At 34.9% G+C, this 22,463-nt stretch overlaps 2 protein-coding genes across 2 annotated transcripts; both read right to left on the bottom strand.

Moving 5' to 3' along the window:
- Positions 1-822: 822 nt before the first annotated feature.
- Positions 823-21,631, bottom strand: LOC124435503. Its single transcript, XM_046985465.1, is given in 69 exon segments — positions 823-1,267; positions 1,415-1,451; positions 1,563-1,617; positions 1,864-1,950; positions 2,020-2,075; positions 2,154-2,199; positions 2,279-2,431; positions 2,572-2,685; positions 2,767-2,832; positions 2,917-3,005; positions 3,097-3,197; positions 3,262-3,362; positions 3,583-3,638; positions 3,701-3,800; positions 3,869-3,932; positions 4,013-4,025; positions 4,028-4,082; positions 4,161-4,268; positions 4,605-4,742; positions 4,816-4,902; positions 4,968-5,031; positions 5,295-5,475; positions 5,594-5,697; positions 6,151-6,240; positions 6,486-6,510; positions 6,513-6,576; positions 6,650-6,712; positions 8,421-8,534; positions 9,517-9,581; positions 9,747-9,885; positions 9,977-10,039; positions 10,116-10,200; positions 10,269-10,346; positions 10,434-10,489; positions 10,573-10,639; positions 10,717-10,814; positions 11,017-11,182; positions 11,263-11,363; positions 11,528-11,578; positions 11,651-11,744; positions 11,811-11,962; positions 12,226-12,285; positions 12,359-12,508; positions 12,634-12,771; positions 12,977-13,067; positions 13,558-13,615; positions 13,680-13,731; positions 13,800-13,931; positions 14,464-14,532; positions 14,610-14,711; positions 14,761-14,839; positions 15,133-15,236; positions 15,513-15,546; positions 15,963-16,040; positions 16,136-16,233; positions 16,317-16,381; positions 16,384-16,523; positions 17,381-17,523; positions 17,600-17,644; positions 18,223-18,289; positions 18,363-18,442; positions 18,536-18,664; positions 19,365-19,635; positions 19,737-19,849; positions 20,144-20,327; positions 20,522-20,646; positions 20,884-20,994; positions 21,063-21,135; positions 21,201-21,631. Coding segments are annotated over 69 exon segments (6,552 nt in total). The 5' UTR covers positions 21,344-21,631; the 3' UTR covers positions 823-1,095.
- Positions 6,864-7,851, bottom strand: LOC124435499 (neuromedin-U receptor 2-like). The gene has a single exon (XM_046985458.1). It carries the CDS (start codon positions 7,774-7,776, stop codon positions 6,877-6,879), a length of 900 nt encoding a protein of 299 aa, XP_046841414.1. The 5' UTR covers positions 7,777-7,851; the 3' UTR covers positions 6,864-6,876.
- Positions 21,632-22,463: the final 832 nt, after the last annotated feature.

A 22,463-nucleotide genomic window follows, 5' to 3' on the forward strand; every position in this document is an offset into this window, starting at 1 on the left:
CAATGGGTCCTTTTTATCCTTTAAAGATACATATTGCTGAAATTTACTGTGCTTGCCTTCAGCTTTTTCAACTCTTATCAATATTTGTAGCAAGGTCAAACTACAGTACTGAAACTAATTGTTCACTATAAGAATAATGAAGTTACATACCCTTTCCTGGCTTATCAATCCATGTGTTACGCCAAAACGAAAACATTTTCATACTAGCCTATGAAATTATACACAAAATTTTAATTGTTCGCAGAAATAAGTGGGAGGTGCTTGTATCAAAAAATTACACAGTGCACAGGAGTAGAATATTAATAACAAACTTACACAATTTTGCTCAATACGTAGCACACCAAGATGCCATTTCAGAAGACGTATTTTATGAGCTAGCAATGTAAGCGACCAAAGCTTGCGTTAATGGCAAGCAATGAAAGCAATGGACTACATTCCAACTGCGTTCGGTTATTTATTTACCAGTACTACACGACTGGTAGTCAATCACTTAAAGTTCCACTTGCCAGCAGTTACCTTCGAAGTTTAAAACAATGTCGACAATGTGGAAAAGAACTCGGTTCACGTGATCATATTTTAACGAACTAACCAGGTGAGTGAAATAACCATATACACACGATACAACGCAGAGCTTGTCACTTGATAGCTGGCCACCAAGCCAGTAACAATTTGTTCAACTAATTGTAACAAGCTTGTAAAGAGAACAAATTCTTGAAAACAACATGTTAAAAGTTACAGGTTTGTAGACCTGTAAACTTGTTGCTGGAACAACGTGAACAGCTTGTACAGCGGCGTAGCCATCCCGCAAGTTTTAGGTATATGTAAATTTCATAATCTTATGATTATTCATTGTTTAGAAATCTTTTGTTTACACAGTAAATGAACATAGAAAAATTCAACATAGAGTAGGACTTGATATAAGAGGATTGCCCACCCCCAGAGAATTTTACCTAGTTGTTGGAACAACTGTTGACTGCTCATTCCGTATAAAGAGCATTTGTTAATTTTTATTGTTGAATTCTATGGTTTGGATGAGTTTAGATCCCCAAGAAGTTCACCTTTCATGCAAATGAGTGTATATAGAGAAAAACGAATTCATCTATTTAAATGTATACAAGTATAATGATTAATGAATATAAAGCTATGGAAGTGTATAGTCAGGGGTTGGGTGGGAGTACATTGATATTCTTCGAATGCTGCGAGTACACTTTGCTTGAGTAAGCTCTGCGTCTGTGGTTGTTGCTGGACGTTGGTGGAAGTAAAGACGCTATACAAAAACAAAACAAAAGTTTGGGCAATGAGCAACAACACGGGGGCAACTCGCCAATTAGGATTTAAAATGTATTTCTTACTTAATTATTTTGTTTTGACTGTCAGAATGATTGTTCACATTGATCAAATTTATCTTACTTACATGGGGTCGTCTGAGGCCGAATGTTTGAGGTTAGTTCCTGCAATTATTCATAAACCTACAATCTTCTTACTTACATGGGGTGGTCTGAGGCCGAATGTTTGAGGTCAGTTCCTACAATTATTCATAAACCTACAATCTTCTTACTTACGTGGCGTGGTCTGAGGACGAATGGTCGTTGGTAGTTCATACACTTGTTCATAAACCTGTGCAATAAATAAATGATCTTTCCATGATCCAGCAAAAATTATCTTATGTTTCAGTTCAGTATCAGGAGAAGATGAATTAAGCCCAATTTTATTACGAAGTGAATATCACTTTTCAGCATGATACACTTCATGAAGGGTCAAGATAGAGTAACTACCATTTTCTCTACATATCCAATCAATGTCATTCAAGATTTCTTATCTTGTATCCATTTATAGTTAGCATTGTTGTTCGTTTTCACTCACCTGCCGCTGGAGTTCGTCAACTCTTTCAAATGCTCCTAATTTCAGATTCCGTTCAAGCTCAAGTTGATGCAACAATTGCTTCTGTTTCTAAACCATCAAAGATAAAATATACAAAGAAAATGCAATAAATAGATATATCCCAATACTTTTTTTTACCTTCTTTGAGTGTTCTTTTGCCAGCATATTTTTTTTCTGATCACGTAGGAGGTTAGCTATATAAACAAATCCAACGACAATCCATACAAGATTGTCTTGTCCTAAAATACTCTACGAAATATTAAAATTCTTACATGTCATTTCTCGAAGTTGACTCTCTCTTTCGTCCAAATCTGAGATCTACAAAACGAACAATAACGCACGAAAAATTGACAATAAAAACAGAGTATGCATGTGTTAAACGAAAAATATATTCTACCAGTTTGTCGATATTCGTCGACCTAGCCAATTCCATACTTTTCAAACTTCTTTTTTCCTGGATGCGAGCGTGAGTTTTTTGAAATTTTGTCTTCTCCTGATGAGAAAGTTTCTTCCTTAAGATTTCAGACTCCTTTTCAATCGTCTCTAAAGCCTGAATAACATGCATAACTCGCGATAAATAACGGTGAAGATGAAATCAAAGTGCAACGCATGCTTTTCAATGTTCAAAAATATGCAGAAAAAAATATGCTGGCAAAAGAACACTCAAAATTGCAAGGATGACTACTAAACCTCTCGTAAAGCAATCTGTTCTTGCTTTAGTAATATTTCTCTTTCTTCTGAAAGTCTCTTCGTATCCAAACATTCTTTCTTGGCTCTGTCCGCTTCATCGCGAAGTGTTGAAACCTGACCACGAGTAAGATTATAAGTTGAACGAAATTATAACAGTTTGCTTATTTCATAAAAAAGGTAAAAATGAGAACATACAGTTTGAAAATAATGCGAACTCATACGGGTATTTTTCCAAAAATTCATTATCTTTATCTTGTAAAACTAAAATAAAAAACGTTTTAGAAAACGTTAGAAAAAGCAGGCAGATGATATCTTTACACAACAACAATGTGTTCTTGTATTTACCAAAGCTCCTAAATTTTTATTTTCTTCTTGATATCGTCTTATTCTTTCCACATTTTCCATGCGAAACTTTGATAAATTGTCCGCATCTTCTAAAGATAAAACATAACACAAACTGATATCTTACTTTCACACCATAAAAGTTCTATCGTTCTGTTCCCTCATATCTATTACTCCACTGACCTTTGAACGTTCCAGACCTCTCCCTGATCTTGCGCATGTTCTCCATAGCTTGCCGCCTGACGTCACCAAGGCTGTCAAGTACGTCATCATGTAAAGAGAGTCTGGGAAAAGATATGTCATGTTTTGAGATGACAATTCTAAATACCAACAAAATAGTACACCCACCTGAACTCTTCAAATTTGTTTTTCATCGAGAAACATCGAGCGAACAAATCTCGCACTAAAGTGTTGTAGTTTTTTTTAAGACGATCGTTAACTTCACTTTCCTAAAACAAAGATCGAAAAAAATTGACAATAAAGTAGAAGGCAAACCAAACTATTACTATGGCGACCGTCAAATATCAATCGTGCCTGATAAAAATTACTTATGTAATTGTGTAAAGAATTTTCATGTTTTAGAAACGACCCTTTCCTTCCCCTCGTTCCATGAGCTGCCTAAACGTACAACGTAACTTTTTATTATCAGAGCGTAAAAAACATTTATACCTTGACATTAATTTCATCATAAAGTTCAGCTATTTTAGCTCTCAATGCTGTGATTTCTAAGTGGAAGAAACAAACAATAAAAAACGGTAAATACAGAAAATTCTATACAAAATCTCACCTAACAAAAGTTCGTGCGTTTTTTCAGCGAGTTGACAATCAATGTTCACTCGAGATCGTGAAGCAAACTCCATTTGAGCGTCCCGCAATTGCTTGATTTCCTAAGAAGTATACAAGTATAGAGATATTATCTTTACTGTTATATGCAAAGCCACCCTCCCCAAAGTACCTGTTCTCTCGAGTATAATAATTGATGTTGATGGCGAAGGAGATTTTCATAAAACATGGCGTAGCTTTATATGAAATATAGAAATAAAAATTTTACATTAATATCATTTAACTTTTCAATATTTTTAAAGCAAAAATTTCGTACCCAGTGAAGCAACTCTGCTCCTGGCCATTGCCTCCGAGGCTAATTTTACCAAGCAATGTTGGAAATGAGTCTGAATTTTAAGGAAAATACGTTTATCAATGCATAACATATAAAATATTGATTGAAAACTAAGACGAAAGTTGCTTACTTTATCAAAACATATCGTATCATTATTTTCAAATCCATCAAACATCAAATTTTGGACGAAATTCTCTACAAGTTGAGGTTTCTCGATTGTCGTTGATTCTTTCATAATCTAAATATTTTCAATTTTCCCCGTAAAGTAAAACCTGAATGACAGTCCATTCCGCATCTCTAGCAAGATCAGTTTGAAATCGATACGATAATGTTATCTAGTACAAGAACGTTATTTTAATAAGGTTTTGTTGCTGTTAGAAACACAAATAGTCCTTTGAGTATCTTCAGAAAAAGGTCATGATTGAATGTACTAAATCAAATCCGTAATCCGGTCACAGGTTAGTGGGAAAGATAAAGTATTATTACATGGACGTTAGATATAAAAAGCATATGGTACAAATACGATATTTTTTATAAAGACCTTCAACAATAAAATGGAAAAGAAAAAACTTACGGGTTTTTTCCACAAATCGGTGGGCAAAGTGGTATCTTCACGTGATCTTTCTGCGAGAACCAAAGTATGTTCACGTGCTATCTTCTTCATAACGTCAGCAATCATGATGCATTCAAAATTTTCCAGTAGGCGATTGAGCTTGACATGAAAAAATAGCAACAGACTTTTAGGATAAGTAAAATTGGGATGATCAAAACATCTGTCCTCTTACCACTTTCACTTTTAACTCCACATCATTAGTTCCGGGGGGAGTGAAAATAGGATCGTCATCGCTTACTGTTGCTGCATAATTTGACGTCTACAGCATTGAACAATTGTTACAAGACTCGAATTAGCATCAACTTACTGAAGCAACTTACTTACTATGCCTTTCTTTAAAGATATTTGTTGGTATACTGGCTCAAGAACGTCGACTCTGAAAACTTTCCTGTAAAAGATGAAGAATAGTAGTACAATGGATGAATTTAAGTGAGACGTGTTAATTTTCCTATAAAATTGTAATATATCAAACAATCAAGCAAAAGCAATTGCGATTATGTATTGTGTTACGGGAACAAGTAGCCACTTTAATCTAAATCAAATTAAAGCATCTCTACAACAAAAGCAACGTAGATCAATCTCTGGGTCGTACCATAAACAATGATAATCACATTGTAACCTTATTTATCGATCTATTGACGTATTTCTTACCCAGAAGCGTGGTAAGTCTCGGCTGACATTAAAGAATTGACTTTTAATTTTCTACAACACCATTCTTTCTTCAACAGTTCTACTCTTGACCAACATATTAAAAACCGTTGAAGCAACTTGATAGATGATAGAGGATCCTTTGTGAATGAGAGAGGTCCTGCTTGGATATCTAGCGGGTGAACTACAGTGGTAGAATTGTTTTCAGAATATGCCAAACCATATCAAAATAAAAAAATATGAAAATGGATCAGTGCTGAAATAACATCATGATGAAAACTTCATGCATTCATAAGCAATACCTCCAGATACGTAAGGATGGGAAAGAAGCTCATGAGATGCACCATTCTGTAAAATATCTTCAAGTTGTAAAGACACCCCGAGGATCTCACCGTTAACCACGTGTCTAAATAAAGATTACGTCATGAATGGACGAAAATTACCGCTGCGATCTCAATCAACACATGTGTAGTTTGTTGTTCATGTATTGCCAACAAAATTAAATTGCCATGTACATTTAAGACCTCTAAATACATAGTTGTTAATAAAATCATTCTTAGTCTCACTATTTACGGATACCGACACAGAGATCAATATTATGTTGTGAGTACCTACCTATCCACATTCCTTAGTCCTACTAAACACAGAGATCAATATTTATCTTGTGAGTACCTATCTATCCACATCCCTTAGTCCTGCTAAACACAGAGATCAATATTCATCTTGTGAGTGCCTACCTATCTACATCCCTTAGTCCTGCTAAACACAGAGATCAATATTCATCTTGCGAGTACCTACCTATCCACATCCCTTAGTTCTGCTAAACACAGAGATCAATATTCATCTTGTGAGTACCTACCTATCCACATCCCTTAGTCCTGCTAAACAATGCTGCATGTTCTTGCCAATATCAAACCACGGTGAATACTGGAGTGGAAATGGTCCATTCCTGTTAAGATGAATAAAAATTTTAATGAGAAAACAACACCATGTTATAATCATTACATTGGTATGACAATTGGTATGACGGTAATAGTACAAAAAAGATCATGAACTAAGACTATTTGAAGACTTAAGATTATATAGGCAAGTGCATTCACTTCTGCTCCAAGGAATTTTTTCTCACAAACTAAAAACACGTGCAAAGGTGAATGAGAAAAGAGAAAACACCATGTAAAATGTACTGTAACATACCGAGCCAAGAACGATCGCCAGGGACTAAGTCCGAAGACATAACGTGAAGTGACTGAAATGGCTCGGGACTGGTAACCAAGTATTGTATAGACTGCATCTGTAACAATGCGCAAGTAGACGGCTTAGGTTTTCAGTACACGCAGTTCAAGCAAAACAGGAAACACATATAAATACCTGGGGATATTGCTTAGATTCTGTAGCGGATACTCCATATTGTTAATAACAGACTGAAACCGTAAAAAACAGAGTTTCTAAAGTCGTGTTAAGTTGATAAAGAGCGGAGAAAACAGCAATTGAAATAATACCACTGTCATTACAATTTTTATTTAGTTAAGACACACAATCATGTACATTAAACAATCGTGTTTCACACTTCTAGAAGTTCCTAATACTAAGTATTTGTTATTGAATCAATTGTATTCGTCATTAGACCGACTTTGCGCAGTATTTTTTTCCCTTCACGACGCAACAAAGTCGTCTTATAGTAAAATATCACACAATTGAACGTCGAGTTCATAGAAAGAAAAGTCTGCGCCCATAGTTGGAATGGCATGCGGATTTCTGGATTGGAAAACTTCTTCAGAGAATAACACAGAGCATTATGGATGAGGATCGGAGACGAGCAAACGAAAAAACATAAAATGGCCAGAAAACTGGTAGAAATACTCTTAGATTGTGATTTGGTGTTTTCTTTTCTATTTAAATTGATAGTCAAAGCATCGTTGCAATGTTGATATCGTATTACTGATAAATCGTTTCGTCTTTTGGCTCGAACAGTTACCAACATTTGATAGTTTATGTAGAGAATAACCAGGAATACACTAGCGAGTATAATGAAACCAGGAATGACGCGTGGCATCAGCTTTTCATGAGAAAGTATGGAAATAATCAACACAAAGCTCCACAATAAAACAAGCAGAAGAATAAGTCTTCGCTTAGTGATTGATCTGTGATGAAAATAAGGATGTTTCACTGCCCAGTACCGTTCTAGATTCATCGTAAGAAGCGTGAACATGGAAAAACCAAAAAAAGGATCAAATATGAAAGGAATCAAAGAATGCCGTGAGAACCACAACGCTGAGAATATGGCCAACATAGGTTGTACAATTAAAACGACTAAAAGATCGGAACAGGACAAAACAAGAATGAGAAAATAACAAATCTTTCGCCGTAATTGTTTTGACTTCCAAAAACTCAACACAACCAATAGATTAAGGAAAATTCCGGCAACGGCAAAGCAACCGTTGACAATACACAGCAATAACATGTGGATCCAATTACTAACATCCATTACAGTAAAAAAGACCTCTTTCAGTATAAATCTGTATAAAGCAGCGAATGATGTCAGAAGTGTTGTTTAAGCTATCTTTCATCAGCTGGCATGTGTACACAAAATTATCTCCGACTCTTAATGGCATTTACATGATCTTTTCTCACAATCTCCTGCATTATCTCGTGGTAATACCGCATTAAAAAATATTCTTTTCGACCAAAAAGAGGCGATACAAAATCGTATACGAGTGTTCTTCAACAAACAAATGTGTCGAAATTATACAATCCGTAAACACTGCTCACAAAAAAACTTTTTGAATTCAACCTTGACAAGTGTTTTTAATAGTTAGCCGAAATGATTCAAGATTGTTTTACAAGTTTATGAATTCCATCCCTCAACCGAGCTGATAAACAAGATTGCGATTTTCATGTTTGTATAAAAGTAAAGAGACAAACAAATAAAGTTTTTTTATAAGGCTTATTGACGTAAAATCGCATCGGGGAAGCTTTACAGTATCATTAAATAACAGCAGTCGATTCACAATTCATGCATATATATAATTATATTATTTTACAATTTTTATACATAACTTTCATTGAACACTATACAAACAAGAAAAGCAAACTTTTTGCAACAAGAATCAAGAATTGTATTTTACTAACCGCACAAGAAGCTCCGTTTCCAGTCTGTAGAAAAGTACCTGGGACGCAACAACTGACGGATATGTCAAACTCCAGGTACATGACGTCACGACGATATTGTAAAAATTCAGCGACCTATTAAAAAAAATTAACAACGTCCATTTTGTTAAAAATACTATCTTTCGATGATCGCTGTTCAATGTATTGGGCTGTTACGCTATCTATATTGATGTTAAACATTGATAAAAATGTCAACTAAGTAATGGGCAGTGTTGCCATATGGCACACAAGACGTAACAAAAGCAAACCTAATTAAAAAAAAAATCGCCCGGTAAAGGTTTAATTTAATACAACACAACATCACAAGGGCTATCAATAGCAAATGAAGTTCCAAAACATGGACAGTCAGCAAAGAGGCAGAACATATATATGTATATTACAAATGGGAAACCCTGTGGTGAAAAATTTCATTCTCTTCAGAAGCAGATGTGAGAGAGTTAAGTTCGATTTATGCGTTAATAAAGGCCAACGAAAAGGAAAGAAAAGCTGACGCAATTAAAAATAAATTCGCCCGATAAACAGTTAAAACGGAAAGTCTTGTGGTCAATTAATAAAGTGCACATGAATAAACAAATCAAGCATTACGTTTAGCGCATTAAAGTTTGAAAATGTACGTTAACGTAATGAATTTATTTTAAATTAAGACAAACACAGACGAAACTGTCAGTCATTTTGTACTTAGGTGATCATGCTCCAAAGGTTATTAAAAATACGTGTTGCTTTAAAATTTTCAAAATTGTTCTTTAGTGATGTTCAAAATGTTTCTCAGGTCATATTTTGGAGGCAAAGTAATACCGCAGTAGACCCACATTTTATAACTTGATAAAACAACAAATAAACTTGAGACATGATTTTTCGCCTTTTGATATAGTTTCTAACGGAAAAATCTGACCATAACTACAACAACGACAACAACAATTACAACGACGACAACAACAACAACAACAACGACGACAACACAACAACAACAACGACAACAATAACAACTACTACAACAACAACAACAACAACGATGACGACGACGACAACAACAACAACAACAACAACAACAACATACCTTTGTAGGGTCACATGGTTCCGTAAGATGATTTATGTGTTTTTGGATTTCCCGAAGTTCAGCTCCTACATGAGGAAAGTACAATGGTCATATATAGTACATAAAATCCATTCTTTTCCTGAGGAGATACTGTTCATTGGTGGACAACTTTCGTGACTGTAATCGGTTTAATGTTCTATTTTATACGGACTTGTCACTATTTCACTATGTTTGATCACTTATATACCTACCTATACCCTCTGTTCCTCCCCAGTCTGCAGTAACACCAGAGAATTGTAGTTTTTGTGACCCAAGGCGAGCGTGAGAACTGCCCAAACGAGCATGCGCACAGAGGTAATGACAAATGTCGTGCAGCGAGGAGACAATTTGCTGAAATAAATATTCCCAGTCTCATCACGGTCATAATTGTTCGCATTATATCAGGATTTAAAATTTGGCCGTATCAGGTGTACTTTCTTACAAGAATTGTCTTAAGACGTTCAATCCTCTTTAACGGAGATAATTTTGCAAACATCGCAAGAATCTGAAAGTAAAAAATAGAAAAGTTAACATGAGAACATGAACATAAAACAGAGACGTGTATTCATAAAAAATCGAACCTCAGAAAAATGCGGAATATACCAAAGATTAATTAGCTCCAAACCGTCGATTGACAACAAGTTTGGACTTCGAGGAGTGAGACGGCTGTCAAATAATTAAAAAATCTTGAATGAATTAGATGTAGAAGTAACTATAATTCTGCATTCACTCACGAAATGTTGTCGTCAAATGACACTTCTGTTTCTTCAACTTTCCCCGCAAACTCCATTCCAAGCATAAAATGCGAATCTCTAAACACCATTACAAGATTTCCAAAAATTACATTAGGTAAGATGTAGCTTTAATATCCTTCAACGTCCCTCAACATCTTTTATTACCTCGTGGAAGGAAACTCCGCTAAGAGATCAAGAAGACTGCCATAGTAAGAGATGATCTACAGAAATAAGGGTGACAAATGAACATAATAAATCCAGGTTGTTATATCGTTCAGTGTACTAATTATCAACCAAATACCACCTGAGCTCTCATTGAATACTCAGACACCGTTTTTTGAAGAGATTGACAAAAGCTGTGGATAAGATTTCTACAAAAAAGCCCGACTATTAAACCAAAGAAGAATACAAAATTTTAACACCGCCAAAAAGAACATTTATAACTTGCCTTTTTACTTTCATCGTTTCCTCCACGTTTTTTGATGTAATACTCATGGTGTTCTTCTTTCTGACGTAATCATTAAGCATGACGTCACGAAGCCACACCTACAACGAAATTTGGTCTTACTGCACAGCCATACATCTATTACCAACCATTGAAACAAATATAACTGGAAAGCTACCTCCCGCCAAAATTATAAGCCAGTAATTCAACTGGTCAACTAGTCACGGGTGCCTGCTAGTACAGGTATGTTTACTCAAGGTAGCATTCAAGTTATATATTTAGTTCAACTCCAAACAACATTACCTTCTCTAGTTGCAATGAGACGAATGCTAATTTAGGAACACGACTGTGCTCCCGTCTCACGTGACTAGTGAATGTCATTTGCGTGGGAGTGGTTGTGCCAGATGTCTCTTGACTGCTCAGATCACGAAAATCCGCTGACATCATTGCTGGGGATTTTGACTGGACACTTCAAGACAAACAATTGTCAATACACCAGGTGAAAAATTAAGTAAAAAAATGATTAAATGTGCATTAACTTGATATTACCTTTTGTTCATAGTTGTTCCCAAACGTCTTTCTCTATATATAGCATTTTCGCATTCAATACCAAGTATCACAGCCGACGCTAAAAGATTTTTGTGAACAACCTAAATGATCAGAGGAAGGGATGAAGTACGTGGAAAATAGCATTAGGTGAAAATGTGATGGAAAACAATTGAAAATTATCACGACCACAAGCAATAACAGCTTCAATTAAAAAAACAATCATAAAAATCATCGCAGTATGGATATTTATTTCACTCATACAAACCTGACTGGACAACATCACTTTCATCCTTTCAATCCCTTGGCGACCGATAATCTAAATACAAAGTAAATTATGAGACAATTGTAAGTATTTTTACAACATTTAACAGTGTTCACCATAAGGTACCTGCAAAACACCTTCTCGCGTTCTGAAGTTCATAGATCCAATATGTTTTTCATCAATTTCTTGAATAGCAAGGGGAAGTGAACCAGGCGTGTACCTTTGCAACAATATATTCTTAGAAAATATTTACCGCCAGAACAGAATAAGTGGAGAACAAATGTACCTGTCAATCCTCCCGTCATCCTGAAGTAATGAGTCGATTGAGATACGATGAAGTTCGGCCTCCGGTTTGAGTTGCGCAAAATCAAAAGAAACGGCCCGAAGATAGCTGTGATGATCTTCCCAAGCAAAATCTTTGCATCGATTTTTGTAAATCTACAACATTGTTGTTATAGGACGACCAATAGGTAAGCCCCATTTATGATGGCAGGAAGTTAAAACAGAGCACTGGCCATATTTGTGAAGGGAAAGCCCTTGCATCAGCCGTGTAGTAAACGGGAGATGTTAATAAGCTTTGTTCATGAAGAAAAGGGAAGATTTAAGATAAGAAGAAAACATAAAGAAACGAACTTACAACAAATGTAAAAGAGGACGCATGCGGCGTGTTACAACAGTAAAATTATAATCATGAATTTCACCTTCATTAGAACTTCACTTTCGTAGGCCGAAGTAACAAATCGATGGCGAAGACTCAACACCTGGGTATTAAAAGAAAGAATAATCATTAGACTTTTAAAAAGTTTTTCATTTTTCTTGGTTGAACTTTCTTACCTCTAGTAAATCACACCAAGCCTTGACGAGAGCCTGTTGTCTTTCCTTTACTGATTTACGTCCAGTAGAGTTTGTATCGAAAGCGTTGAGCTTAGACTGACCAACCTCGCAGACAAATATTGGATCTTCAATGAATACATCAGAGAAAAACTGTAAAAAACACGATGCAAAATAGAGAATAGTGCATAAGAAAAGAAACATTAAAATGATAAATTGAATAGAAAAAAACACAAGACAGCCTCACGCATGCAAGGAAAGCATTTCACTCAACATACATCTTTTTGCACTTGTTGAGAGTAGGTACTCCCAACAATCTTTGTTTGGTCCCATTCCTTTTGAACGATCTCCAGGAGACACCTTTCAATCTTGATTAATTCCATGGAACCTGAAGGCTTATTCACATTGACAAATACCTGAGGAAAAACAATTTAATTAATTCCTTAGAGGTTTATCCTTTAAAAACTCCCAACACACGATAACTATACGGTCTAAGCTTTTGTAAACTTTACGATATTATCGTATCTCTTAATACGATATACTGATATCTACATAGTATATAGAATTTTATGTTGCAATTATCCACTTGGTGTAAAGTTTTCTTAATATTTTTGAAATTACCTTTAAAGTATGCTGGATGGCTTGTGGTAAAAGAGAAGCAAGTCCAAGAGAAGGATGATACTCTAACATGTACACGTATTTCAAACAAGGCCTAAACAAAAATAAAACGACAAAATTTTCAGTACTGAAAATATTAGAGAATGGCTAACGAGTAAAAGGACGGTAACTATTGACAACAGTAATAAGGTAATTCGATGTATAATAGAGAATCAGGTGTTGATGATGAGGAGTTCGCATATTGACAGCAGTAGTGGATAGTAAAAGATCAGATGTTGGTGACGAAGTGTTCGAATATTGACAGCAATGATGGATAGTAAAGGATCTGCTGTTGATGACGAAGTGTTCGAATATTGACAGCAATGATGGATAGTAAAGGATCAGCTGTTGGTGACGAGGTGTTCGAATATTGACAGCAATGATGGATAGTAAAGGATCTGCTGTTGATGACGAAGTGTTCGAATATTGACAGCAATGACGGATAGTAAAAGATCAGCTGTTGGTGACGAGGTGTTCGAATATTGACAGCAATAATGAATGATAAAGTCTAAGGGTATAAAGAAAAGTGATGTTGAGAGGTTTACCTGCTCAGATTAACTGCAATCTTCTGCTTTGGAATGATACGATGTGGTAGACCAAATTCTTCAAAATAAAAAAGACTGGAAGTTGTGTACATTAATAAAAATATAAAAGATATCGTATTTACCATGGTTACCATCTCTGGTCACCTTTTGTACGTATTCACGTTGCTCAGATATCTGAAACAAAATAAATGTCTTGAAATGCATCTCATTGTCATTGATAGAATTCTGTTTCATCATCGCACCTGGTCATCCAACACATTCTTGATGATATCACATTGCAGCCGTAGACAAACACTTTCAGCTCGATACAACTTCACGAAATATGATTCGCGTAAATCGAACCTTGGTCTTTGATGAAGAATATTTACAATCACCTAGAAAAATACAACGGTTTGTAAAATGTTATACTCGTCTGACATGGACACAATCAAACACATCGCTATTGACAACATCGCTATAGACAACATCTCCATAGACAACATCCCTATAGACAAAATCTCAAATGACAATATTTCTATTGACAACATCTCTATTGACAACATCTCAAATGACAACATTTCTATAGACAACATCTCTACTGACAACATCTCTATTGACAACATCTCTATTGACAACATCTCTATTGACAACATCCATTGACAATATCTCTATTGACAACATCTCCATTGACAACATCTCCATTGACAATATCTCTATTGACAACATCTCTATTGACAACATCTCTATTGACAACATCTCTATTGACAACATCTCTATAGACAACATCTCTCTAGACAACATCTCTCTAGACAACATCTCTATAGACAACATCTCTATTGACAACATCTCTATTGACAACATCTCTATTGACAACATCTCTATTATGATCATCTACTAAAAAGTAATTAATGACGAAACTACAATGACCTGAGAAAGTTGTCGTTTTTGTTCACGATCATAGGTGTGCTGATAAGCTTCATAATAGGTATCTAACAGCTAGAAAACACAACAAAAATTCATTAAAAAACTTGCCAACGAAAAAAACATCGTGTTGAGTTAAATTAAGGCATTACTTGTCTTTTATTTTCAAGATAAGAGGCTTCGTTTGACCAAATATCAAGAATAATACCAAAACGGTCGATATAGGCATGACCATACTCTTCAATGTCAACGTGCTAAAGACAATAGAAATATTCCGGTCACAAATCCAAAAAACATAAAAACACACATCCGGGCATTTTGAAGATCGTTTGTATTTTCAATGAATCGCGACGCAACAAGAAGTAAATCTTTCTCGAGATTTCTATTAAAAACAAAATCAAATTATGAAAGTGAAAGACAAATCTCAACATGTAACAAATCAATTTGCCGTAAGCTTTCCTCGTAAACCATAATCTAATTTGTAATTAGTATCGTATTTGCAATTCTTTTACGTATATGTGACTAAAATACTTATTAATTAATAATTAGTAGTCTTCAAATTGCAAATATTTACTGCAACACATCACTTGTGGAAATCAGCATTTATGAAAAGACTAATGCGTTTAAATAAAGTTTATCGTATTTTTCATCAAGCAAGTCTGTGGGGGAACTAACCTAAAATCCTTTAAAGATTCTTCATACATAATGTATACACCTCTTTGATCTTGAACGTGAACACGACCTTCGTCAATTTTATAAAAATCATCGTGGTTTTCAACCTGACAACAACCAAATTGGACTGTTTCATAAGGAAATAAAGTTTTAGCACACCTTTCAATGAAAACAGAAGGATAAAATAAACTTTTGTAATATAACATAAAATATACAGGTTTGTAACGAGGTGGCATAATATATAATTTCCCCCTTAAAAGAAAATCAACACGTGATGTTAATTAATGTGTGATTTTAATTAATGTGTGATGTTAATTAATGTGTAATGTAAATTAATGTGAGATGTTAATCAATGCACGATAGATGCTAAACGATCGTTATACCTCAGAATATTTCATAAAATCAGTAGAATCAACACTATAAAAAAGCAAAAGGATGGGACAAAATATTTATGCTCATATAAGAAATTTTACATTCTTAAGATTTAACACATTTAGAGAGGAAACGGTTACATTATATAATATAATTTTACAGCAGAAAAAAATGCCTAATTTCAACAGACAAAAAGATCGTTAAATTTTGCGTGGTATAGATAAAATTTGATAAAATAAAGTTTGATAAAGATATAGATAAAATTTGATAAAGATATAGATAAAATTTGCAAAATTCAAAAAATAGGTGCATTTGCAACATCCAATCACAAACATGATAGTAAATGGTTTGAACCCGGGAGTATCGTTATAGTTGTAGTCAACAACAACAAAAACAGTCCTTCTCAGGACTTTATTAACCTGGACGATCATCATTTACAAACACACAAACATGATACTTACACAAAGTCAGCTGGAGTGTGATGAAGATATTGATGTGATGAAAGACCCTGTAATCCTCCACCATGAAATACTTCACGACTAAAGTATAAACAAGAGAAATATGGATGATTGTACAAAGTTGGTTAGTCGTTATAAACTGCCAGTTGAGATATCTAAAATCAATGTTTTCTTACCCAGTCGCATGTTGTCGCTCGTTCTCCAACGATAGCCCACTATCATTAATAGTCAGCGTCCTCTCAATGGATCGAAAATAATTGAGAAATGCTAGACACTATAGAATATACACAGCATAAATTGACATAACATCACTATCAATAATTTTACATGAAGTAACCTTTACATGCTAAAACTTACAGTCCGCTGTAGGTCTCGTATTCTTAAATGCCTCAAAAGCAAGTAAGACATATATGCTCCTGTGTCGCCCGGCAAGACAAAGAATCCCTGTCCTCAAGTCCTAACATATCTGCAGCTGTCCCAAGGGATAAGTCAGGGTCTGTTTTCAACCGCATATCCTCACCAAGTTTGGTATCAAAATCCAGAATAACCTCACGTGACGTCATACTAAAATTATAACAGAAATTATGGAAAGGACAAATTTTACTTGATCAATGACATTTTTCATTCGCGCAAAACATGAAAATTTTCTCATGTACTTTTATGTAAACTATTTCTGGTAAATCTGGTAAACACAAAAATATAAAAGTCCATTGTTGAACAGGCTATTTTAAATATCACGAGTTTTGGTTTGTGTTGTTGAAAATTGAACTCATAATTTTCATCCTTGGGATACCTAAATAACGGCAGTCACAGCATCGGTAAAAGCAGTGAGTTTTATTACACCTAAGAATTAAGAAGGATCGCAACTGTCTATTTTTGCCATCAAACTGCACGCTAATAAGCTGTAGTAATTTGGATGACTTGCTCCATCCAGTATTATATAACTCAATGGATGACTTGCTCCATCCAGGTGTTATAGAACTCAATGGATGACTTGCTCCATCCAGGCGTTATAGAACTCAATGGATGACTTGCTCCATCCAGGCATTATAGAACTCGATGGATGACTTGCTCCATCCAGGCGTTATAGAACTCGATGGATGACTTGCTCCATCCAGGTGCTATAGAACTCAATGGATGACTTGCTCTATCCAGGCGTTATAGAACTCAATGGATGACTTGCTCCATCCAGGCGTTGTAGAACTCAATAGGTATATGAGTAACTATTGTTAATGAGGTTCTAGATACCAGCCTTCACGATATCTTCACCAATATTGCATTGAACATTTTGTAAGGTTTTGATACGTTTAATGAATTATAAATACAAACTCATGTCCATCATGCTGACACATTGGTGTTTACCAAAGTTTATCGTATGAATACACGTTACACGTTGACATTGTCACTATCAACACCTTTACCTCTGTGTAAACGTTTGTTCAAAAATTTTCTTCCAAACTGCTAAGGTATCTCCTTTTGTTTTGTGCGTTGTCACGGATATGCCTGGCAGTTCTGTTGGCTCCACCACCTTCCTCGCGTGCTCACGCAAAATTTCAACAACACGCTGCAAAAATGGGAAAATACGTGAATAGCGATAGTGTCTAAAGTACAAAGCGTACATTTGGTATTTTTGAATTTACCTGAGGATGCTTGACTCGCAAAAAACTGGAATAAATCTTCAACAACTGAGAAGACAGTACAAAAACTAATAAAAACTTTTATCTTTTATGTATATATATATATTAAATCCCCTGAAGAGTGAGCAATCACGAAACAGGCTTGTCAGGATGAATCTGTAGTTTTGTGATTTTTCTCAACACCACTACACATATTTACGCTCTGCTCTCGGGCATCGAGCACTGTTTTATACGGAAAATCATCAAATATAAACTTCCTATATATATATATATATATATATATATATATATATATTTGAAAATTGGTAACCCAGGCATATTAAAATTTAAAACAAATCCAGAGAATCCTTATCATTATCATATATATATATATATATATATATAAAATGAACTAAAATAAAATAAAATGGACAATTGTTTGCTGTCGCTACTCAGAGTTTCACGCCGTAGGGCGATCTTCAGGCAACTGACAGATAATATTTTATTTGCTGACTATATACATCGACTAAAAGGTGTTTTGAGCGCTCTTTTATCCAGGAATATTATCCATAATAATATATATATATATATATATATATGTATAACCTGTGTACAATAGAGCATTTTAGACATTATATAAGAGATACCTCATCAATGTTATTTCCTTGTCGAAGTTCCGTCATGCAACGTACTTGATCACCGTTTAGTTCGGGCCTGGAATCAATTAACGATACATCAAATAGTTGTTTCGTTGAAATATATATATATAAAATAACATTTTTTATACTTGATGTAAAGAAAGTTAACCCAGTTGCATTCTTTCTTGTACGTAAAGGAGCTACCTTCACCTTTCATGTTTTTGAAATCCTGAAAGATCAAAGATATTTTTGGATAATTTTTAACGATATCAACTACTGATAAAGATCTGTAGTTATTGAGTTACATCACGTGACTTCAAACCTCAACAAAGGCATCATATACGTGAAAAGTTCGAAGTTGTTCTTGCTTTGAAAATATCTTGTTGAATTTCTGTAAGACTAACGTAAAGAGCTCCATTTCATCGGCAAAGGTATTTATTTGATGAACGTCCTGAAAAGAAACACCATTTTTACACTCTTTTCATCATCAAAAGGCAGAGTTATATCTTTATACGGGTCATCGCGAGTATGAGCTAATAGTCGTGGCATAATCGTATGAATAGTCGTTGCATAATCGTATGAATAGTCGTGGCATAATCGTATGAATAGTCGTGGCATAATCGTATGAATAGTCGTTGCATAATCGTATGAATAGTCGAGGCATAATCGTATGAATAGTCGTGGCATAATCGTATGAATAGTCGTGCATAGTCGTATGAATAGTCGTGGCATAATCGTATGAATAGTCGTGGCATAATCGTATGAATAGTCGTGGCATAGTCGTATGAATAGTCGTGGCATAATCGTATGAATAGTCGTGGCATAGTCGTATGAATAGTCGTGGCATAATCGTATGAATAGTCGTGGCATAATCGTATGAATAGTCGTGGCATAATCGTATGAATAGTCGTGGCATAGTCGTATGAATAGTCGTGGCATAGTTGTATGAATAGTAGAACCATAATCGTATGAATAGTCGTGGCATAGTCGTATGAATAGTCGTACCATAGTCGTGGCATAATCGTATGAATAGTCGTACCATAGTCGTATGAGTACCGTTAGATTAACTTTGAGTAAACATTTATTGAAAGGTAACCACTGGTCCACTAAGGACTATTTCATCCATTTGGGGCTAGAAAATACACCCTTACCATATCAATAGCGTAGCAACCGAGAAGGAAGTTCAACGTTGGTTTTAATTTGTTCAGTGACGTCTCATGAAACGGCATTTCTACGTTAAGTTCATCCGTGCCCAGTCCCCCACCAGATGCAGCTAATCCAACGGCAATTGAAGAACTCTTGGGGGCAACCAACTGGAAGGATGACAGACTTAAAGGTGAAGGGGAAGGAGAGCCATCGCTTGTTTGTTTGAGTAGGTTTAGCTGCATCACAACAGAGACTTGGTTCATCACTTTTGAAAACCTGAAGTTGAAACAATGCTTTTGGCAACTTTGCAAACAAATAACTCGACGAAATGCGATTTTTGTAATACAGAAGCAAAGTCTATATAACATCTTGCAAACCTTTTCTTTGCTTTCAAATTGATCTCTTTAGGTTTTTTATGGCCATCTGTCAATATATCTGTCTTTTCCAGCCTAACTGCATTAGCATGAGAGTAAGGCAGCCATTCTATCAACTGAACAATTAAAAAGATATATTTAATTTCAAGACAAGTGAATGTAAAAGGATGATGTGTGGAAACAATACAATAATTTTGACGTCATTTGCTGACCTTGCGTCACGTTAGAGGGGTATGCGACAGCTTAAATATTCCTTTTAGTCGTTTCCAAATTGTTCTTAAAAACTTGTTACTTATATATTTGAAGTTGCTTGAAATTTTTTTTGTAGAGAAAACTGAAAATGGTGCGTTTTTAAGATTAAGTACTTGCACAAATTCTTGCTGAAAAACACAAAAACAACGTCTTCACACCTTTAGAAAAGTGTGGATTCTCTTTACTGCATGTCGTTGACAAACAAAAGATCTTGTGTAGATCAGCAAGTCATTCAACGTGACGACATTCATTGCCGTTTCATTGCCAGCAAGGACTGCTTCCCGAGCAATAGATAGTCTACGAGCTCGCTCTAAGCTATCTTGGTATTCATTCATGATTGAACTATGTAAAGAAGAGTAAAATTGCTCAGTAATTATAGATACATAGGCAGAAAAGAACGATTACAAAAATGAGAAGAGTCATCCGTGACAGTTACGTCCGATAAGAAAGAGACAGTAAAGAGTTTTTATTGAAGAGCTCATGGCCAGAAAGTTTCCAGTAATCTTGAAGTTAATCCACATAACTCTCCTACGTACCATAGCCTATCCTGGTACACTGGATAAAGTTCCTCAATAGTCTTGCTATGTTCACAAAATCTTGCCCATCGTAACATGTACATGTGTTTACATTGCACCAATTCTGACACCTTTTCCACAAAAAACTGAAAAAATCAAAATAATAAAAAATCACCTTTGAAAGGGTGGCTAGGGGGCTACTACTCAATAGGAGCATTTCTGATGCCCTCTGTTAAAACTAGGGTTAAAATGATATAGACCCTTTATTGATCTCGAGAGAGGTTGCCAATCCAGGTTATTGCTGATAAAAAAGGTCTTTATGGCCTTTAAACTGGATACTGTAAAATAAACCATATATTACAATGTATGATAAGTAAATTTACCTGGTGTAATATGAGAGGAAGACTTTTATTGGTGTATTCCAGTTGCTGTGATATCATCAATTCTTGATTCATTAGATCTGCCTGACATTTAAGGCCTCTGGCCTCACGCACCTGTAATTGCATAGAGCAATGTATGAAATGTGTCCCTAAAAATGAAATGATTGTAGTACGTACTGTACCTGTAAGGCCTTTGTTAATGCAATCTTTCTTTCTCGTTGAAAATGTCCCACATCTTTTGGTAAAGGTAGAGAGCTAAAGAAATATAAATAAAATAAAGATAAAACTATAGTTATTTACTAGAGCATTGTAACATCAACCTGAAAGTTTTGCTTGCAACAGTTGAGTTGCTTAGAAAATCATTTTCTTCGATCGCAATTTGTAATTCTTGAAGATCTTTTGCAAGATCATTTTCCAGTCTTTTTACCCGGTCACTACTTGATAAATTATATACTTCTTGCATGGTATTTGTCACATTACTAAATTGGAAATGTTCTAATTAAATAAATTTCTCCGCGCGGCCATTTTAAAAACCTGTTACTATCACTGGTTGCTATACGAAAACATCATGTAGTCATAGCAACAAGCGTGTTATCTGAACTTGTTCCTCAACGAAGATCAAACAAATGCAGTTTATATCAATTTCAAATGGTACAATTTTCTTGACTATGAAGACATCATCAGTAAATACTTAAGGCGATATTCGCAGTTCAACAAGACGCATAATAAGTTACATAATTTTGAAGAGGGGAAACAATCAAAAGATCAATATTGACTATTTTTACGCATGCGCCACGATATAATGTAATAAGCACCAAATTAAGCACATTAAAGTAGCAATTACGAGTGAATGAGTGTCTGTATTACAATTACCTTTAATTTTACCTTACTTTTCACGAATTTTACGAGGTTCGTTTGAAAGTTGAAGTGATTTGAAAAGTTTTCGTGTCATCGAATCAAATCGCCTCCAAAGCCTAAAGATGATAGGTTTATAATTAGTGGCCAAAGAGTCAGGTTGATTTTTTACTCATAGATATTGTTCAGCAAAATTTTTATTTATGTCTTAAATTAATTTCCTTCACTGTTGAATAAAAACTAAAACACGAGGTGCTTGGCTTTTCCATAAATGATTTATCGAAAGCTATCTTTTATTTTGGCCAAAGGAAATATTGCAAAACCTGAAAATAGTTGAAATAATGCAGCAGTAAAATTAGTTACCCATCTCCAGTTTAAACATTGCAGCTTCACCAATTTTACAAGTATTCGTTCCTTTTTCACCATATCTAGTGTAAACTATGTCAAACTAATGTTTGAAGGAAATTTCTATGATTAAATTTAGCAACAGTACAAAATACAAAATTATTTACTTAATGTTTGCGGCTTCTTGTTAGTTAAAGCAAACTTACGCAGAGCATTAAATAATATTGGTTTCGTTAGTTGTTGACGTTGTCTTGTGACGTTTCCATTGATGAAAGTAAATGTTGTCAATTATAGAACACAAATAGGATATAATCAAAATTTTCAACGAATCTAGCTGGGAAACTAATAAAGGATATAAAACAGAGGGAGATATTTTAAGATGA

The sequence above is a fragment of the Xenia sp. Carnegie-2017 genome, unplaced genomic scaffold (assembly GCF_021976095.1).
Source record: "Xenia sp. Carnegie-2017 unplaced genomic scaffold, XeniaSp_v1 HiC_scaffold_14, whole genome shotgun sequence".
Lineage (NCBI taxonomy): Eukaryota > Metazoa > Cnidaria > Anthozoa > Malacalcyonacea > Xeniidae > Xenia > Xenia sp. Carnegie-2017.

Coding starts and splice junctions, on each gene's coding strand:
- LOC124435499 (XM_046985458.1), bottom strand. CDS start 7,776: ATGGATGTTAGTAATTGGATCCACATGTTATTGCTGTGTATTGTCAAC.